The sequence below is a fragment of the Parasteatoda tepidariorum genome, chromosome 12 (genome assembly GCF_982258835.1).
Source record: "Parasteatoda tepidariorum strain Cologne lab strain chromosome 12, Ptep-v5.0, whole genome shotgun sequence".
Taxonomy (NCBI): domain Eukaryota; kingdom Metazoa; phylum Arthropoda; class Arachnida; order Araneae; family Theridiidae; genus Parasteatoda; species Parasteatoda tepidariorum.
In genome coordinates, this window is record NC_141766.1 from 40,438,054 (window position 1) to 40,457,411 (window position 19,358).

General features: G+C 26.2%; 1 protein-coding gene across 1 annotated transcript in view; it reads left to right on the plus strand.

Annotated features, from left to right (window-relative positions):
• Positions 1–1,548: 1,548 nt before the first annotated feature.
• Positions 1,549–19,358, plus strand: part of LOC107439976 (neuroligin-4, X-linked-like) — a 240,396-nt gene continuing 222,586 nt past the window's right edge. The window contains exon 1 of the mRNA XM_071188123.2: positions 1,549–2,654. Coding sequence (XP_071044224.1) covers positions 2,195–2,654 — 460 coding nt within the window. The 5' untranslated portion in view covers positions 1,549–2,194. The remainder of the gene's footprint in view (positions 2,655–19,358) is intronic.

Sequence of the window (19,358 nt, forward strand, 5' to 3'; positions counted from 1 at the left end):
CTTTCTTATGCGTTTTAAAAAGTATCTAAGTTAGTTATAAATAATTCATAATTACTTTGTTGACTAATCCATAGTCCTCACTCAAAGATATTGCTTGCATAAACTTTGTTTAAATATCTAACTTCGATAAACTTCGGGTTAATATCTGAAATACATTCAGGCTATTGTCTTTAAGCCATTATTTTGTTTGTTTATCTTCAAATTGCTAGAATTTATTTTAACACGAATAAAATATTCATTTCCTTTAGTTGCTTTAAATCTTCGAAAAGAATAAAGTTTAAAAATGCTTCTTTAGGTTACAGATTTTATAATATAAAAAGCTTTTGCTCACACTAAGTAAGAAACTACATTTTGAAATGTTTGTAATATTGAAATAAATTAGTTTATTTGTTTGCAACTATGTATCAAATTCCAATTGTTTCTTTTTCACTTTGATTTACAAATTTTCTAAATAAATGATGATATACTAAAAATGTTACTGTTTTATTTTTTATGAAATCTTTTTGTATAAATTTGTACACAATAATATATTGTTACTGAATTTGTCATAAATTTTAAATAAATAAACATTTCATGATCATTTGACCATCTTTTGTAAATTATTTAAAAAATTATATATATATATATATATATATATATATATATATATATATATATATATATATATATATATATATATATATATATATATATATATATATATATATATATATATATATATATATTATATATATAAGCGAATATATATAGCGAAATTTTAGTTATTGTTTTACATTTTCTTTAAATATAAATAATAACAGAAAATACTAAAAATAAGAAAAAATATGAAAAAGTTTGCTTTACTTTAAAATTTTCATAGGTCGTCAAAAAAAATTAAATTCCTACAAAAAGACTCTTGAACATATTTTGTAGGTTCCAAATGTTAAAACAACATAAATTATTTAATATTGTATATATATATATATATATATATATGCATAGATATACATTATATTTTTTATTAAAAGTATTTTTTTTTCATTTTCCTATGTAGAAATTATATTAAATTATAATGTAATTGCATAATTTAATTAAAATTATAATTTAATTATAATAATTAAAAATTACATAAAAGTAGAAAAAAAACATTTAACAATCCCGCTGACTTGACATAAAATGGCATTTCACTCAAACTTTTTCGAGACAGAGTCTTTTCTGAACAAAAATTAAAAGTTAATAATTTCCAAAGAAAAAAAATTCTCTTTAACTCCTAATTATTATATCTTCCAATTTAGATTTAGCTATAGTATAATTTCCCGGTTTGAAATATCCTGATTGCCGGAGAATAGGAACTGAAAGTAATTAATTCTTCTTAAATTCACCTACTGTCATTTAAAGCCGAAATTAAGAGTCAATATCCTCAATGTACCTATAAGCAACTTATTCTCTCTCCCTCTTACCACTGGCCCACTCTAGATGTTACCGTTGCACATGCGCCCCACTATGCGCCCCACTATCTTGGCCCCCCTTTCCAGAGGCCACGCTTGCGCCACCAGGGCGCGGGATAAAGTCGCGCTCCCGCTGGCAATCCAGATAGACCCAAAGCTCTCTCAACTGCAGCTGTTTAAAAGTTTACTCTTCGCGTTTTCTCCAACTCTGTGCTGTCCGCTGAAAACTTGTGCTTTACGTTGGACCTATGAATGGGATTGGGGTTTGAGAAGAGAAGATTCAGATCGGTCGCTCTTCCGGTAAAGAGGAATTCCCGGATTTTGAATGCTCGCTTCCCTAATGGTTGGAAGATGTGATTGATAAAATTCATACGAATTCAAACTTTCAGAACTATTTATTTATGAAATATGAATGATTTATTATGTTTTTTATTTATGGAAAAAGTGGGAAATATACTTTTGGAACATTTGAAATATTTATTCATGGTTTAATTCAAGAATCGGATTTTTTATTATTTTTAAGTTTTGTAGTGATTTAAAGAAAAAGATGCTTAGCAAGTTCAACGATTTTAATTTAATATATTTTATAAAAGGATACAGTGTTATAAAATTGAGATTTTAAATTCAAGATGATTAAGCTGTGTGTTTATATAAAAAATTGAATCCCGCTTGTGACTATAGAATAAACTTTTTTTCTTAGATTTTTTTTAAAACAAAATCGTTTGAATTTGCATTTGTGGTAGAGAAAGTAAAATTTTGAAGAAAATATGTGCCGACAAAGGAAGAGTTCTTGCAAGAGAATACGTCTTCGTGTTATTCTTAGATTTACACTTTTAATCAGTGTGACTTTTGCCACCACTGGAGATACCAAAAAGATATCTTCTCGCGTCGTTACAACAAAGTATGGATCTCTACGAGGTTTTGTAAAGACATTTCCAAATCGCCAGTGGCGTCCAGTAGAGATATTCCTGGGTGTGCCTTATGCTAGACCTCCTATAAATACTTTAAGGTTCATGCATCCCGTAACACCTGCTCAGTGGCGTGGAGTGCAACAAGCAGACGAATTCAAGGCTGTCTGTATCCAAAAACTACCGGACATCAAAAATGAAACTGAAGCTTTAAAGAGAATGCCAGTTGGGAGAATAGAATACCTCAAACGTTTACTTCCTCTATTAAAAAATCAGAGTGAAGACTGTTTATACCTAAATATCTATGCTCCAGCAACTGGTAAGTTATTCTTTATAGATTTTATTAATTTATTCGTCATAAATTTAGGGAAATAAAGCATTTAATCATTACATACACTTTTACCGTCAACATAAAAATTAGGAAACATATAGGAAATAATTAGAGTAGAGAAAATTAAAACGTACTATATTTATAAACAGTGGATATTTATTTATTTATTTTCTAAAATATAAAAAAAGAAATATATAAAATAAATAATGTTAAATAAAATGAAGAAACGTAGTTTAAAGTTAAATATTTTTATTAAAGAACTTCTTTAAAGTCACCATTCATTAAAGTTTTTGTAGGCATGTGTGTTTTCCTAATAAATCATGCTATATATTTTTTAATAATAATAATTAAACATGATTTTAGTTTTAAAAACTTTCAGCAATCACGATATAATGTATTAAACATAAAGCAAAATACCTACAAGGATTTATTGCATAACACTAAATATAAAGCAAGATATGCATACACTGGCAATAATAGGTGTGTACAGTATAATAAAATAGATGTGACGGAATGATTAACAAAATTATGAAGTAACTATTCTGATAGCTTATACTTATACTTTAAAACTAATTGTTTTTTTGAACTTATGTGTAACTTCTGGTCCGGATAAGCAAAACTAAAATTCGACTAAAATCCAACTCAATAATATTTATGCGTAATTATAAATAGTCGATGTATGTAAAGCTATTAAAATTGTAATTATTTTGCATTATTAAAAATATAATAAAAAGTTACTTGCGATAAAATTTAAATTTAAATTTAATTGCGATAAAAGAAAATTTTTTGTTATAAAGTTTATGTATAGAATTAAATATCGTAATTAAATTAAATTTCTTACATGCAAATTGTTCTCAAATACGAACACATTTCTACCACATTGAACAGTATATTATACTTTCACCAACTTCCATTTGGAAAAAAAATACATCTAAGAACATCAATAACAAAGAAAATTATTATCAATAAGATATTTTTGAAAAAATGCTTTTGTTCATTAATATTTTGCAAAATAGTTATAAAGATTCATTGTCACAAATAACTTATATAATGACAATATTTGTTGTATAAACTATGTAGCAATTTTGGAATTAAGATCGAAGTAAGCAATATTCTTTTCATACCTTTTACAGCGTAATTAATTTTCGACAATAGGTAACTCTATAGTACTATAGTACAGGGTTTTATGAACTCTGACCCAGAACTAGAATTTAATCGCTAAAATTGCTTTGTGCTCTTTATTTCATTTATAATTCTTAGGCAAGGGGATAGAAAATCTTAAAACATCATAGAAAAGTTTTTTTTAGGGATATTGGTTGCTTTTATAAAATTTATTTTAAAGCAAGAATGCGTTTGAGAAGTTCATGAGAAGTCAGTGTATTGCTTTCTATGAAAAACAAAGTAAGTGCACAGAGAAAAAAAAAGCTAAAATTACCGTACTGTATGGAAATGACATTTATGATAAAAAACAGCATCATAATTCTGGTTAATAAACCCAAAATTACGTCAATTATTAACTTAAAAAAATTCATTCGATAATTTTTCCGTTCATGCGTTAACAATTTACCAGAAAGTTTGGCATTAAAAATTATAGTTCTTATTACCGCATATTAAGTACTAAAGTAAAAAATAAATTTAGCCGAATTAATTTAGCATAATGAAATTGCGAAATTTTATTTCATGCTATAAAACCATACTTTCTTGTTCATTTTACCAAAATCATTACCAAAGCACTTCGGTAAAAATTATCGAGCTTTTTTAGTGCTCCCATAGAGCCAGAAACATAGTGCATTTTGCCATAATCTCGTAGTTTTGACCACACTTTTTTCCGTATGGGTAACAACACAAGAACTTTTTGTATGACATAAGCTAAATCCTATTCAATTCATTGAATCCAGATCAAAAGTATAATTATGAATCTGTATAATATTTTTTTTTTGATTTTAGTACTTAGTGATTCTAGTACTCTATTTTCTTAGATGTTAGTTTAGTACTGAAAAATTCTGTGTGTGAATTTCCCGTATCCCGTATCCTATTTAATTGATCATATTCAGCTTAAACTCATAATAATACATCTGTACAATAATTTTTGATTTTGGTATACTTAAAAATATTCTGTGTACCCAGTTCCCATATCTATAAAATTTGTTTCCGATTCAATCCTATTCAATTAATTAAATTTAGCTCAAACGTACAATTATAAATCTGTATATTTTTTGTTTTGATTTTAGTATTCTAAAAATATTCCGTGTACACAGTTTCCGCATCGACAAAAATTGATTTCTATTCAAGCCTATTCAATTCATTAAATTTAGCTCAAAAGTGTAATTATAAATATGTATAATATTTCTTTGACTTTAGTATTCTAAAAATATTCTGTGTACCCAGTTCACCCCAAAAGAATAAACATTTACCAAAATAGGTTTTGGTTTAAATTCAGTAAGTGCAAAATGCAAAATATCGCGTGTGTATAATGTACGGGGACCAAGGTTTAGGTTTGTAACCTTCAGATGGAAGACAAAATTCAAGGAGTACATAAATTAGTATCTACTACATCCTCACTTAGAGTTTGTCCACGTCACCACTAATAGTTTTCACGCGGTTTTTTTCTATATCTAATAGAAATGCCTTTGAATCTAAGCGTCACGCTGTTTTCCAGCTTGGAGAGTTAGGCGTAATTTTAGGATATTTTTTGTGAAATTCGCTCTCAAAATTCTTATTAGCCCTTACTAACAGTTTATAAACTATAAAGGTGAAATAAAATAACAGGAATTGCTTGTTTAAAGCATGTATATCACTATGAAGTTAAATCTTTTCAAATTAAAATAGCTAAAATAGTAGTTTGAAGTAAGTTAAAAACGACAGTGAAAAAAATTTTGTTTAGTATTAGTGTGATAAATTAACTAATAATCAAAGCAACATAATTCAAAAATGTTTAATTTGGTTTATGCATTTTTTAATATTTTATTTATTACGATAAAATTTCATTTAAATTAGGTTATTTATAATGATAATGTAATCCTTAATGTTATTACTATGCTCTTGTAATTAAACAGCAATTGGCATAAAAACAAATTTTCGTCTCTCATGCTGACAAGATTGATTTGATATACGTAGCTTGAAAAAAAACATGCACCCTTTTAGGAAAGAATAAATCCATTCCTTATTTCGTGAGAAGTATCTGCATATTTGAAGGATTTTTTCTTATACTTAAATCAGTTTATTAATTTTTATAATTTTGTCTCATTAATTATAAAACATGCGTTCTTAAATTATTTTTCACTTTGAAAAGTAATATTACTTTATTAAGAGGGTAAACAAGCAAAGAATGTATAAAATTAAGAAATTTTTAGAAGCGATATCGGACTTGCCCATAGATGGCGTTCTGTTCTTGAATCGACTTACAAGACGCTACTCGCAACGTTTTTAAAATGAGCTATGAGATAGTGCGTTTGCACACTAAGAAAAAATAATGGTCAAAACTTGCAGGATATGGTAAAATTCACCATATTTCTGGATCTATGGGAACACTAAAAAGATCAGTAGTTTTAACCGAAGAACTTGGTTAATGATTTTCTAAAATTAATTATAAAAAGTAGTTTTATAATATGTGATAAAATTTTGTAATTTTGTCATGATGGAGCATAGTATAAAATAATTTACTCGGTTAAATTTACTTTTCAGTTTCGTATTTTTTATTACATGTGTGATAGTAAGAGACACCCGGTTGCTGAGTGGTATCGCTTCGCGCTCCCGTGCCGCATGTCCTGTGTTCGATCCTCGGGCTGGGCAAAGGTGACTCAGCCTTTCATCCCTTCAGTAGGTAAATAAATGAGTACTAAGCATGCTTGGGAACTGAACACTGTGTTCTCCACGTTCGACTGGCCACCTAACCGGAACATCAGAGACCAAGGTCAAGAAAACTGAGACTGGTACATTAGGCTTTGGCCCTCTATGACTATCACGCCATTGAGTTAAGTTTTTAGAGTTTGGTGATTGTAAGAACTGTAATTTTGAAAACCAGAATTTCTGTTAAACCGTTACCAGAGCCCGTGCTAAGAATTTCAAATTACTGGACAGTAAATTATCCAAATATCAAAAGTATTCACCAATTGTTGAAAGTCCTCAAATGCAAATGTTAAAATTTTTTTTATGATAAATATTTCCCATAGAACTATTTAACGGAGTTTAATCTGTATATTGAGGCAGTTTGTTCCAGGCTTATATTAATTGGATCCAATTCTAATTGGTTATGCTGCGCATCTACCAAAAATTACTGTATTCGAATAAAAAATACTGATTTGCTTAGAAAAAATCATTTTGATGTAATTATGAGGATCAAATTAAATATATTTTTTCTTTCCAGTGGAAAAAAATCCTTCGCCAATACTTTCTCCAAAAAATAATTTTTTTCGCCAAATTTAAGATTTGATGGCACTGACGAGATGGCAAATGCTTAGCGCTAGCCATGCGTTACCATATAAAGTAAAAAATTATCAAATAAACGGTTTAAGCACCGTATATTTTAGCTTTATTAACCAGTATTATTATTTTTACCAGAAATGTCATTACCATACAGAGCGGTAATTTCACCAGAATTTCCTTCTTCACATGCAGTTATCAAAGCTCTTTTCTTCACGAATTATGGTAACAAAAAGGAAAAGAAATTTAGAATTATACTTTTTTTATTTAATCAGTTAAAAATGCCATTAGCAACGATAAATACTATGGAATCCAATTCAATTTTGAAATATTAGCGAAAATTAATGATAAAATTGGTGTGCTTAAATTTTATCTGTGGAAATTTATAACATGTAGTCTAATATACAGTAAATTAACTTTCATATGTAGATATCTTCAACATCATCCGGTCTTCATTTGCAACTATAAAGAACATAAAATTGTCATTTCTTAAAAATTCATTAGTGACATTAGTCTTAACATTCTGTCATTAGTGACCACTAGGGGCTAATATCTTAGAATAAATAACTGCGGAAGGAATAAATACATATATTGATAATTTATTATGAAAAAAACTTATTTTGTTAATAAAACATGCTTATAAACTATTAAACTACTTGTGGTTATTTTATACTTCAAGTTAAGTTTTTATTTATATAAGAGTAGACTAAGGAGATAGCTAAAACTGTTCACCGCTGCGTAATTCTGTATTAAGTGTATTGTGATTAATTTAACAGTTAGGTTTTCCTGGAGATAAGTAGAACTTTATCAGGTCCACATTTAAAGATGAAAAATATAAAATTCGAAGTAGTTATTAAATTAAGTTATTAATTACTAGCTAGAGACTTGGAATAAATATATAAACGATGAATTGAACTGATGGAAGTATAACGTATCACGAAACGAGATAAAACTAATATGGGTGAAAAAATATTTCTGCAAATTAACATTCTACACTTTTTTGCTTCATGCAAAAAATAAATGTTTATTGGGCTAATGTTTTCTAAGAAGATAGCTAATTTTTTTTACTTCCGCATTATACCTTATTAAGTGCATTTGGATTACTTTTAACAATTAAATTTTATGCGATATAAATAGAACTCTATCTATATGAATAGAACTACATAATTGCTTACTTAGTTAATTTTTTTCCAAAAAAGATAGCCAAAATGTTTACTTTGCGTTATTCCTTATTAAAGGCATTTGGATTTTTTTTAAACCGTTTAATTTTTTTCTGAAATTACTAGACTTTATCAAGTCTACATTTATTACTGTGAAAGCTAAATTTACAATCTGCTAATATTTATTGTTACTAATTACTAATTACACGACGCTGAATAAATATTTAAAAGAATAGTAATACATGAATTAACCATATGAAAACATAATATATTACTAAAAAAATGCAACTAATATCACTGAAAAAATGATTTTATAAATTAATATACCTCACGTTGCTTCTTCATACCAAAAATGATTGTTTATTTAGTTAATGCTTTCTATAAAGATAGCTTTTTTTTTGGATTACCTTAAACTGTTAAATTTTTTTTCTGAAATCACTAGACTTTATCAAGTCTACATTTATTACTCTAAAAGCTAAATTTACAATCTACTAATATGTATAGTTGCGAATTACTAATTACACGACGCTGAATAAATATCTAAAAGAATAGTAATAAATGAATTAACCATATGAAAACATAATATACTACGAAAAAAATGTAACTAATATCACTGAAAAAATGATTTTATAAATTAATATACCTCACGTTGTTGCTTCATACCAAAAATAATTGTTTACTTAGTTAATGCTTTCTATAAAGATAGCAAAAATTGCTTACCACTGCGTTATTCCGTATAAAATTCCAGCTACTGGAATTACTTTTAACAGTAGGGTTTCCAAGGAAATGACTTGAACTCTATCCGGTCTTCATTTACTTCAGAAAAGAATAACATTGCGTGACTCTACTCAACTTTCCTTCTTTGAGCTATGATTCTTTCTCAAGTGAACTTTTTATCCAAGATCAACTATTTATTTTCTTATATTTTACGAACAACGTTTCTACACTGCTAATTAGTGACTTTGAATAAGAAGAGAAATGTTTTTCAACTATTTCAAGTTTCTCGTTATTATAATACTTTAAAACATTATATAATTTTGTTCGTAAAAGTATGAATGTTATTGATGTAAGTTTTATTGTTATAATATAATATAAAATAATATAAAAGATTTTTTGTTTTGTTTTGAAAACATTTACAACAAAATTTGTAAATGTTTTGTATCTATTATAAATAAGGTGAAAACGATGTTTATTTGAAAAAAAAAACAGTTTAAAATTTTATAATTACAATGCATTATTTTATTAATAATAACATAGCTAGTTTAGTTTAGTATCCTTTTTAAACTAAGACATACTGACTAAAGTAAGTTCAATTACCTAATGACATCAAACAATTTTCGATTACGATCACAATAGATTTTCTTTAATAATATGTTACGATATAATCGATGATACTTTATGTCCTTATATTCTAGAACATAGTTATTAGTATACTATATATATATATATATATATATATATATATATATATATATATATATATATATATATATATATATATATATATATATATATATATATATATATATATATATATACTTATCCCTTCATTCATTTTGAGAAAAAGTGAAAGTTATCTATAATAGAGTGTTGTCTAATGCATTCTCAACATTGCACAAAAAAGAATCGTTTGTTAAATCCAAAAATCTCATTAAACGATGTCTGACACTAGTAGTTTTTATATTTCATAAATAGCCTAGTCACATTGGTTACGATACATAATATATATGGAGAAAAATTATATTGAAATGATAGAAAATTAAAATTAATTAAAGATAAAAACATTTAGCATAAAACTTTTTTAGAAACATTTGAGTTATTTGCTTAGTTATTCTTAATATTTTTTCTTGTCTGGCTCTTAGCCAAAAGGGTATACTTTGCTTTGCTTTTATTGGGGGAAATAACTAAATTCCTGGTTGAAATTTCTGAGCCAAGTATCCGTTATTAGAAGTTTTAATTCCAATTCATTTCACCTTATTAATGATACAAAAAGAGAAAATCATGAAATAAGTTCAATTATAAAATATTATTTTGAATATTATTTATATGAATAAAAATTTGTACTTTTACTTTTTCTCAAATGGGAATTAATCAAGACATTTCTATATAATGCTCTAATTAAATTTTATAAACTGACTATATATATATATATATATATATATATATATGTAACATAACATTACACATCATAATATTTTATAATGTAATTTAATATAATATTTATAATAATAATAAAAATACTCTTTTCTAACGCATTAGATTGTAATTTTTCTTGCCATTAACCATTCACAATTATTTTTAAAAATGTTATAAAAGAACAAATATCAAGATAAGTGATTGCGGAATTAAGATAAAAACTTATAGCTAACAAAATTAATCTTCTTCAGGAAATCGAAAAATATAAATTTTTAAGAATGAATTAATAGTTTAAACTCTGAAGGGAATTAATAAACTATTTTAGTTAGAAAGAACCATTTTCCGAACAATATTTTTTATGCCCTTAATGAAAGAAATCCAAAGTTTAAAATTTTTAGAATTTATTAATAGTTAAATAATTAAAAATTTCTTTGTGTAATTAAAAATATTGTCTGGTAAAACAATTATTTTGTTTCACCGAAATTTTTAAAATATAGTTGCTATTTTAATCAAATTTTTTTTAATATTTTTAATGTAAAATATTGTTTCGCCTCAGAAGCTGCATGATGCTCGGTTTAATTTCTTTATCCTCAATAGTATAACAATATATTTTTTCAACGAATCGAAACAGAAAGTATAAAAAACTCAATTCTAATAGATTTTAAAATATTTTTTTCTTCGAAATATATAAAAATCTGGTCTGGAAGATTAAGGCAAAATCAGAAGCATTTTTGCTTATTTTTAAAAATTTATATAATGTCATATAGTGTCTAAACTAATAATAATATATATATAAATATTTTTTTATTAGCCTAGACTTCAATAATTAAATTATTGTTCTTTTATTTTATTAATCTAATTGAATACTCACTGGGGCACTAATTATTTTTCAAGAACATAATATGTAATTATTTTCTTATTTAGAATTTTTTTTATTTCATGCATGCACTGCGTTTTTCTTATAAATATATATAGGTTATATTATATGCATACTAAAGAGACACACTGCTTATTTTTAATCAGAAAAAAAGAACTAAATTAAATACAAAAAATACTACTTAATATAAATTTTATTTGAAGAGAAATAATATTATTCGGACTTTAATTGTTCATTAAGCTTGAACTCAAAGTCCGTGTTCCAATTTTAGAGCATTTTCAGATAACCGTTATGCTTTCAAAATATTATAGACATAAAGTTATTTCTAATTAAGGATTTTGATACATATAATCATTTGTATTTTTATATTGTTTGACTCCAAAATGAATATCATTGTTTGCTTGGACATCATAAGCTGAAAAAGCAATAAAGATAAACAATTGTTTACATTTCATTGAAAAAAATCTTTAACTTTTCAAAAAATAACAATAAGGATGTTAAAAATACTTAATATTGGCATACAGACTGTGTGGAACTTTAAGTATACCTTATTTAAGGTTTATTGATGAAGCTATTTATATTGCCGCAATACCATCAAAATGGCATATTTGCAAGGGATTTGGATTTTGAGGCACAAAAAAGGTAATTTGAGGACTGTTATGTAGCTACACCATTATTGCCATGCTGTGCTTTGTCAGGATTTCAATTTAATTCTGAGGCATGCAGTTGAGCAATCGATAGTTATAGCACATCTAGATCAGTGTGTGCATATTTTGCTATGGAAACAATTGAAATGACGTATTTGCGAGGGATTTGGATTTTGAGGCACAAAAAAAATTATAATTTGGTGATTATTATGTAGTTGCAGCATTATTGTCACGTTGCGCTTTGCCAGGATTTCAAGCAAACCCTGAGACATTGAGTTGCCTAATCAGTCGTTATAACACAATTCGATCAGTGTTTGCATATTTTGCTATATCAGAAGATCCTTTTACATATCTCGCATGAACATCTGCGAAGTCGACTTTTTTCATGGTCAGAAGTTGAGTTTAACACGCTGAGCTTAGTTAAGCACTTTCGCCAACAAACTTGCTGTCAAAAGGGATCTGATTTTACTTTTGATTTGCTCACTGTTGATTGTTTCTATTTCGAAGACATCAGATGTGCCTTTCGTTCTATCATTTTTTGTTACTTTGTTGTAATTAAATGTCCAAGTTTCAACAGTGTCTCCATAATCTTGTTTGTAGAATTTCACGCTTTTTTTTATTAAAAGTATCGGTTATCACTTTTGATTTGTTCTCCTTTGATTTTTTCTATTTCGGAGACACCAAACGAGCTTTTTTTCGCTTTTTCATATTTCGACAACTGGATCGTAATAAAACGTCAAGTTTTATCAGTGTCTCCATGTCTTTTTCATAGAATTTTGCATATTTTTTTTATCAAAATCATCCACCATCTTGCATCCTGACTTGTTCTCAAACCATAATTGCATTGAATCCGAGAGTCTGATGTCACTCATACTGTTGCATTTAAAGCACTATAAAGTCACTATCAGTCTAGTTCAAGTGGTTCGACCATGATCAGTAAAAGAAAAATCGATTTTATTTCTTAATTTTTGGGAATCAATTTATATTCATTATAAACACACTTAAAATAAGAAAAAAGCTAAACAAAAATAAATAAACGTCTTACCTTTTCTATCTTATTTTTTAAAAGACGCTATAGTTTTTTGGGGCAACTTCAAGGTACAACACTATAAATAAATTATAAATTACACATATTATTTTAATTGAGATTCTGTAAAACTGTAATGAAAAAAATATCATTTCGAGATGTATTATGAAAGTTTATGTATTTTAGTTAATATATTTATTATTCATCCACTGGAAAAAATATCATCAAGAAATTCTTTATCTGTATTCGTCATTTTTTATCTTGTTTAGTCGAAGAAATATTTATTTGTTTAATTTCAGAGTACAACACCATAAAAAATATCCGCATATTTCACACATTATTTTAATTGCAATTCCGCAAAACTGTAAGGAAAGAAAATTACATTTCCAAATGTGTAATGGAAGTATCTTAGTTTATTTATTTACAGTTGGGAACATTTTAATTATTCATCTCTTGCAAAAAATATCCTTAAAAATTCTTTTTGATTCATGTTAAAGAATACATTGTTTGTACCTTGATAAAATGCAAGCGTTGTTTAAATGAAATTGTGTTTGTTCAAAATTGCTCAAACGTTTTTATCAATAACAAAACTAATTCATCAAAATCAATTGCAAGAACCAGAGAAATGCTATAATTATAGCAAGCTGCTAAGAAATAATAAATATCGTATTTGATTAAAATTATTTGCTTCGTTGCTTATCAAAAACATCATGAAAAGCATGAAAAGTTTGACGAAAAATAATATGAATTGAATTCATTTTTTTATGAAATACTGAACCTTGATGCAAGCTACGTACAATTGTTTATTTTTCCTGGCATTCATTTTAAATTCTTAAGCTCTCAAATTACTTTTCTACGATTTACTTTTTTTGTTAATTTCTTAAATAACTTTAATATCTTTAAAGAAGCATTCAAAAATCTTAAGCATCAGTTTCAATACCATCTTCAGTTAATTTTTTCTTCACGTATTCATAGAACGGATATTATCACATTGTCCTGATACTTATATTTCTTATTCAAATATTTGATACTATAGGCAAACAATTCCATTCACCATTTTGCAAAAAGAAGGAAAATAGAGTTGTTTAAACAGTTCAATATATTTTTATTCAACATTAATATTTTGTCATTTGTTTAAATTTTTTTAAAAACTTTTGCCTGATATTATTCCTCTATTTATAAAGTAACCTCTTTTTACTGAAAATTATACTTTCCTTGTGTTCTTTTACTGTATTAATTAATTCTCAAAAATAATATCCTTATTTAAAGAATTTTTTTTCAGGCGTGGTAAAGAGTTTTCGCCGAATAAAAGAGTACTGATAAGATATATATATGTACGTATATATATATATATATATATATATATATATATATATATATATATATATATATATATATATATATATATATATATATATATATATATATATATATATATATATATATATATATATATATATATATATATATATATATATATATATATATATATATATATATATATATATATATATCTTATTACTGAACTACTATCCTATGTTAGTATTACAAGTTATTTTGATTACATGTAATCTGAAGTGAAGTGTGATTTAACCCTGTAATCAGTTATGTTTTGCTCAAAATTGCTAGCTTGTTAGTGATAGAAAGTATTGCTCTTGAATTTCTATTTTTGATGTATATCTGTCTAAATATCTAGCTGCAGTATAACGCTGAAACAAAACATTAAATGATACTGCTTTCAGTATTACCACTCTAAAAACTAATTGACATCATTTAATTATTTAAATAAACTAATTGAAGTAGAATATTTAAATGGTTGCTTTTATACAGTTAGAAATAAGGGATTCTATTGATTCCAAAATGCAATTTAATTTTAAAAATACTTTGTTTTGATAAAATAAGTTGTTTTTTCAATCAAGTTTTTGTGTTTCGTCAATAGAAAGAGCTTCGAGGCCTAGTTCGCATCCTCGAGTAACAAAAGGACCATCATTCCTTTCTGATTAAATTATAAAATCAACTCTCTCAAGTTATTCTCTCTCACTTTAAATTCTTTTAAACGTTAATAATTGCATGAAAACATAATAAGGAATTTATTTTTGATAAAAATTTCACAAATATTTATTCATTTTCATCAGTTGTCAAGAATAATGTAAGGTGATGTTAATAATTTAAAATAATAGAATGTGAAGTAAAAAAACTTTATTTTACTTAAATATTTTGTTATAGGAATAAAGATTTCCGATCGCGTGGCAACCAAGTAAACTATTAAGAAAATAAAATATTTTTCTTAAAAACACTATATCATAACAAAATAAAAGCTATCAAAGGAGAAAAATAATAAATGTATGAAAAATTCGTTAATGCATTTAATATTATGACAGGTTCTTAAACCGTTGAATTTCAGAAATAAATTTTAAATTAGACACAAAGATGCAGACGTAAAAGCGCATATAAGAACAAATTAAAAAAATATATATCTTAAGAGTATCCCCAAAGTTATAACTACGTTTATAAAACAGATATTCATAAAATGACGTACATGAAATGGAAACTTACTAAATAATTAATTCCGTAACGGGTTTGTTTTATTTAGGTTGCGTGTGTCCCATAAGAGCTACACTAATGGGCTATAGGTGGCTGATTGATCCTTAATGATGATCCGAAAAAAACTACTGGTGTATGCAGACACTACTCCACCATAATTTAGATGAGATGAAAGACGGTGGTAATAATCACCATATCTCCTCACCGAACTCCCAATCCACTCTTTCTTGAGTGACCTTTGTTGAATCTAAAACTGCGGAGAAAAATTACAACCACGGCCCTAGCAGTGGTAGGGTAATACTAAATCCACTTCACCAAATGGGCACACTCCGTAACAGGAATAAAATGGATTAAGCAATCCATCCATTCATCATTTAAAATATTCATCCACTAAAATATTTATTGTGATTTAGTCCTTTTTAGTAATTTATTCCAATTTTAAATTTAATATTCTTAATAATATGTTTTAAATCAGGATGGCCTAGCGGGTAAAAGCAATGTTCTTTCCTTGTAAAAGACTGGGGTCAGATCCTCAGTTGCGATTTGAGTGCCACCTAGTGTTTGAAAGATTTGTAACAGCTATGTAAAGGCGAAAATTTTTCATTTTCATCTATTTTTAATAGAAATACACTTAGATATTCACTAAAAAAACAAAAATGAGAAATTTGGAATAAAATTCTAACAATATGCAGTATACTCATAACTATTCCCATAAAATATAGAGTCATTTACAAGATTATTCCCAATTGAATCAACCAACTTAAAATAGTATTTAAGATTATGTAAAATTCATTACGCTATCTCAATAAATCAATTCGTTTTATTAGAAATATTTTCCTAATAAAACGAATAAAACCTGTAATAAAACCAGTAAAAGTCAGCATTAAATTCTTTGCAAGAATGCATTTTTATAGATTATTAATAACACTCTAAAGCTAGAATAAATAATTAGAAAGCATATTTAATCAAATACATAGCTGATTTTACCATTAACGAATTATCTTACACACGTACGTGAAGCATTTAATTTTATCCTAAATTACGATGAAAATTTCTGGACAACAGACATTAGCGTTAGAAAGTAGTATATATTAGATTAAACGGTTGTCTACTAGCTTTTTTTACAAACTGATTCTGCAAAATCTGGTTTTATAAATTGTATTCTAAGCTGTAATTTATTTCAATTTTATATATTTATAATACAAGCGCACTTAAATCTTCATTAAAATACACTAACTGCAAAATTTAAACTAGCTATTCAAGCAACAGACAATATACTTTGAAATAATCATTCCCATTAACTATGTTGTCATTTACCAGATTTTAATTCAGATAAAAATATTAATATTTTGTTTGTTTTTTTTAAATTAATTTTATTCGACACTTACCTCGATAAATCAATTTATTTTATAAGAAATATTTTCAGAGTTTCAAAGCAATAAAACCAGTATAATGCAACATAAAGTTCTTTGTCACAATGCATTTTGGTAGTTTATTACTAACACTTCAAGTCTAGAAAATATAATTAGGAAGTATATTTTCATCAACTACGTAGCCAAAGTATCCATTAACGAATTATCTTACGCATGTAAGCGAAGCATTTAATTTTGTCCTCAATTAAGATGTTCTCAAATATTTATATAATAAATTACATGGCTGTCTACTAGTTTTTTTTCTAACTGTATCTGCAAACTCGAGATAAATAAAGTGTATTTTAAGCAATATTTTATTTTCAAGTTACAAATATTTTTATTAGAAATATACTTAAATCGTCACCAGAAACACTTACTACAAATTTTAAAAAAATATTCAAACGTCATACAGCATGCTTTGAAAGAATATTCCCATAAACTAAGCAATCTTTTACTAGATTTTAATTCTGATAAGAATATTTTTTTACATTTTTTTAAATGTATTTTATTCTACACTTACCTCGCTAAATCAATTCATTTTATTAGAAATATTTTTGGAGCTTCAAAGCAATAAAACCAGTAAAATGCAACATAAAATTCTTTGCAACAATGCATTTTGGTAGTTTATTAATAACACTTTAAGACTAGAAAATATAATTAGGAAGTATATTTCCATCAATTACATAGCCGATTTTACCATTAACGAATTATCTTACACATGTACGTGAAGCATTTAATTTTATCCTCAATTAAGCTGAAAATTTCTGGCCGACAGAAAATGCATGTAAGGAGTATAAGCTGTATCGAAACGGAAATTAACAAAGATAACCTTGGTACTTTGGGAGAAATGTGGGCCAATTAAGCTAACAGATTTGTTTTAATCTTAAAAGGGACTTATTATAATCACTAGCCATAACATGAAAGATTCTACTTTATCATAAACTTTTATTAGTTTTTTGAAAGATAAATAAGTTAAAGTTTGTTTGTTCTATGTTTAATAATAAATGAAAGCAACCAAGATGCATTGTGCTTTGTGAATGTTCTTTGGTTGATGTAGAAATGCAATTAAAAATTAAAAAAAACAATATAAATATCAAAATGGTAGATAATCTTAAAATTTCATTTTATACATTTATCTTTCTTTATTAAAACACTTGCGTTCACAATAAAATGCTTATAACAAAAAATTTAAAATCTATATGAAATTATGCTTAAGTATTTTTTTTTAATTTAAGCTTTAATGAAAGGAATACTATAGGATTTACACATTATAAAACCATATTTATTGATAATTTTATTAAAACCATTACTACCATTTTTTGGTTTTTCCATAGAGCCAGTTGCACAGTAAATGTTATCAAATTCTGGTAGTTTTAACCATGCTTTTATTTCTCAGTGTGAAAAAATATTTCACTACCATTTTATTGTAGGAAAAATAAACAATTTACGTTTCTGCTCATTGTATACCATTTGTTTGAGGACAGAAATTCAAACCACTCTCTATTCAAGAACTATAAAAAAAAAGAAAAAAATAGTTTCCCAAAATGAAATAATTAAGTAAAAGACATTTTTTTCTTGGAAATACACATCTGAGAGAGGGATAATTGATTTCAAATTTTCGAACGCTTTTTTTAATGTAACTGATTGAAGTAGCTGAGTAAAAGAGAAAAAAATTAAAGATGCATTCCAATATATTTTTTTTCAGAATTGTTCTAAAGGGAATATATATTTCAGTTCTTTTAAATTTAAATAATACATAATAATTTTAAGAGCTAACATCTATAACAAAAGAAAAAATAACAATCTGATTTTTTCCAATTTACTAAATGTAAATAAAAACAAATGTTTTCCTGATCTTAAGTATAAAAATATAAAATCTTTCAGTATCATATCATCGCAGAAATATTTCATAAATTAAAACCATTAAACAAGAGTCATAGGTAACTACTAAAAGTAAAACTTAAGAATTTAAACCAAAGTTCTATTTTATCTTTTTATCTAATTCAAGTGGTTTCAGATAAATATAAATCAAAATAAATGGCTTTCAAATAAATTAAAAATAACGCAGAACTCCAAAACTTCTAAATAGTGTTTCTTTTTTTTTCATCATGAAAGATAAAAATTATCATAACGCACGAGTTGTTTCTGTCATAAAGTTAATTATTATTTTTACTTTCTTCGAAATCACTGGATTCCATTTCAATATCAAAAGCAATTGCATCAAAAAGAAAATAAGCGAAGCAGAGGTTTCTTAGTATTCAAACCGAATTCCATTTTCTAAATTGCGAGCTGTATTATGAACTGTAGCACTTAGTTGTGATTTGGTTTTTATCCCCAAACGATGAATCAAAACAATTGTTCATAATATTTGCAGATTTTAGTTGCTAAAATGGGAATGATTTTATTTTTGTATCTAACTAATCACTCAGATAAAAAACCTGGTTCTTGCAAAGAAAAATATTTTCTT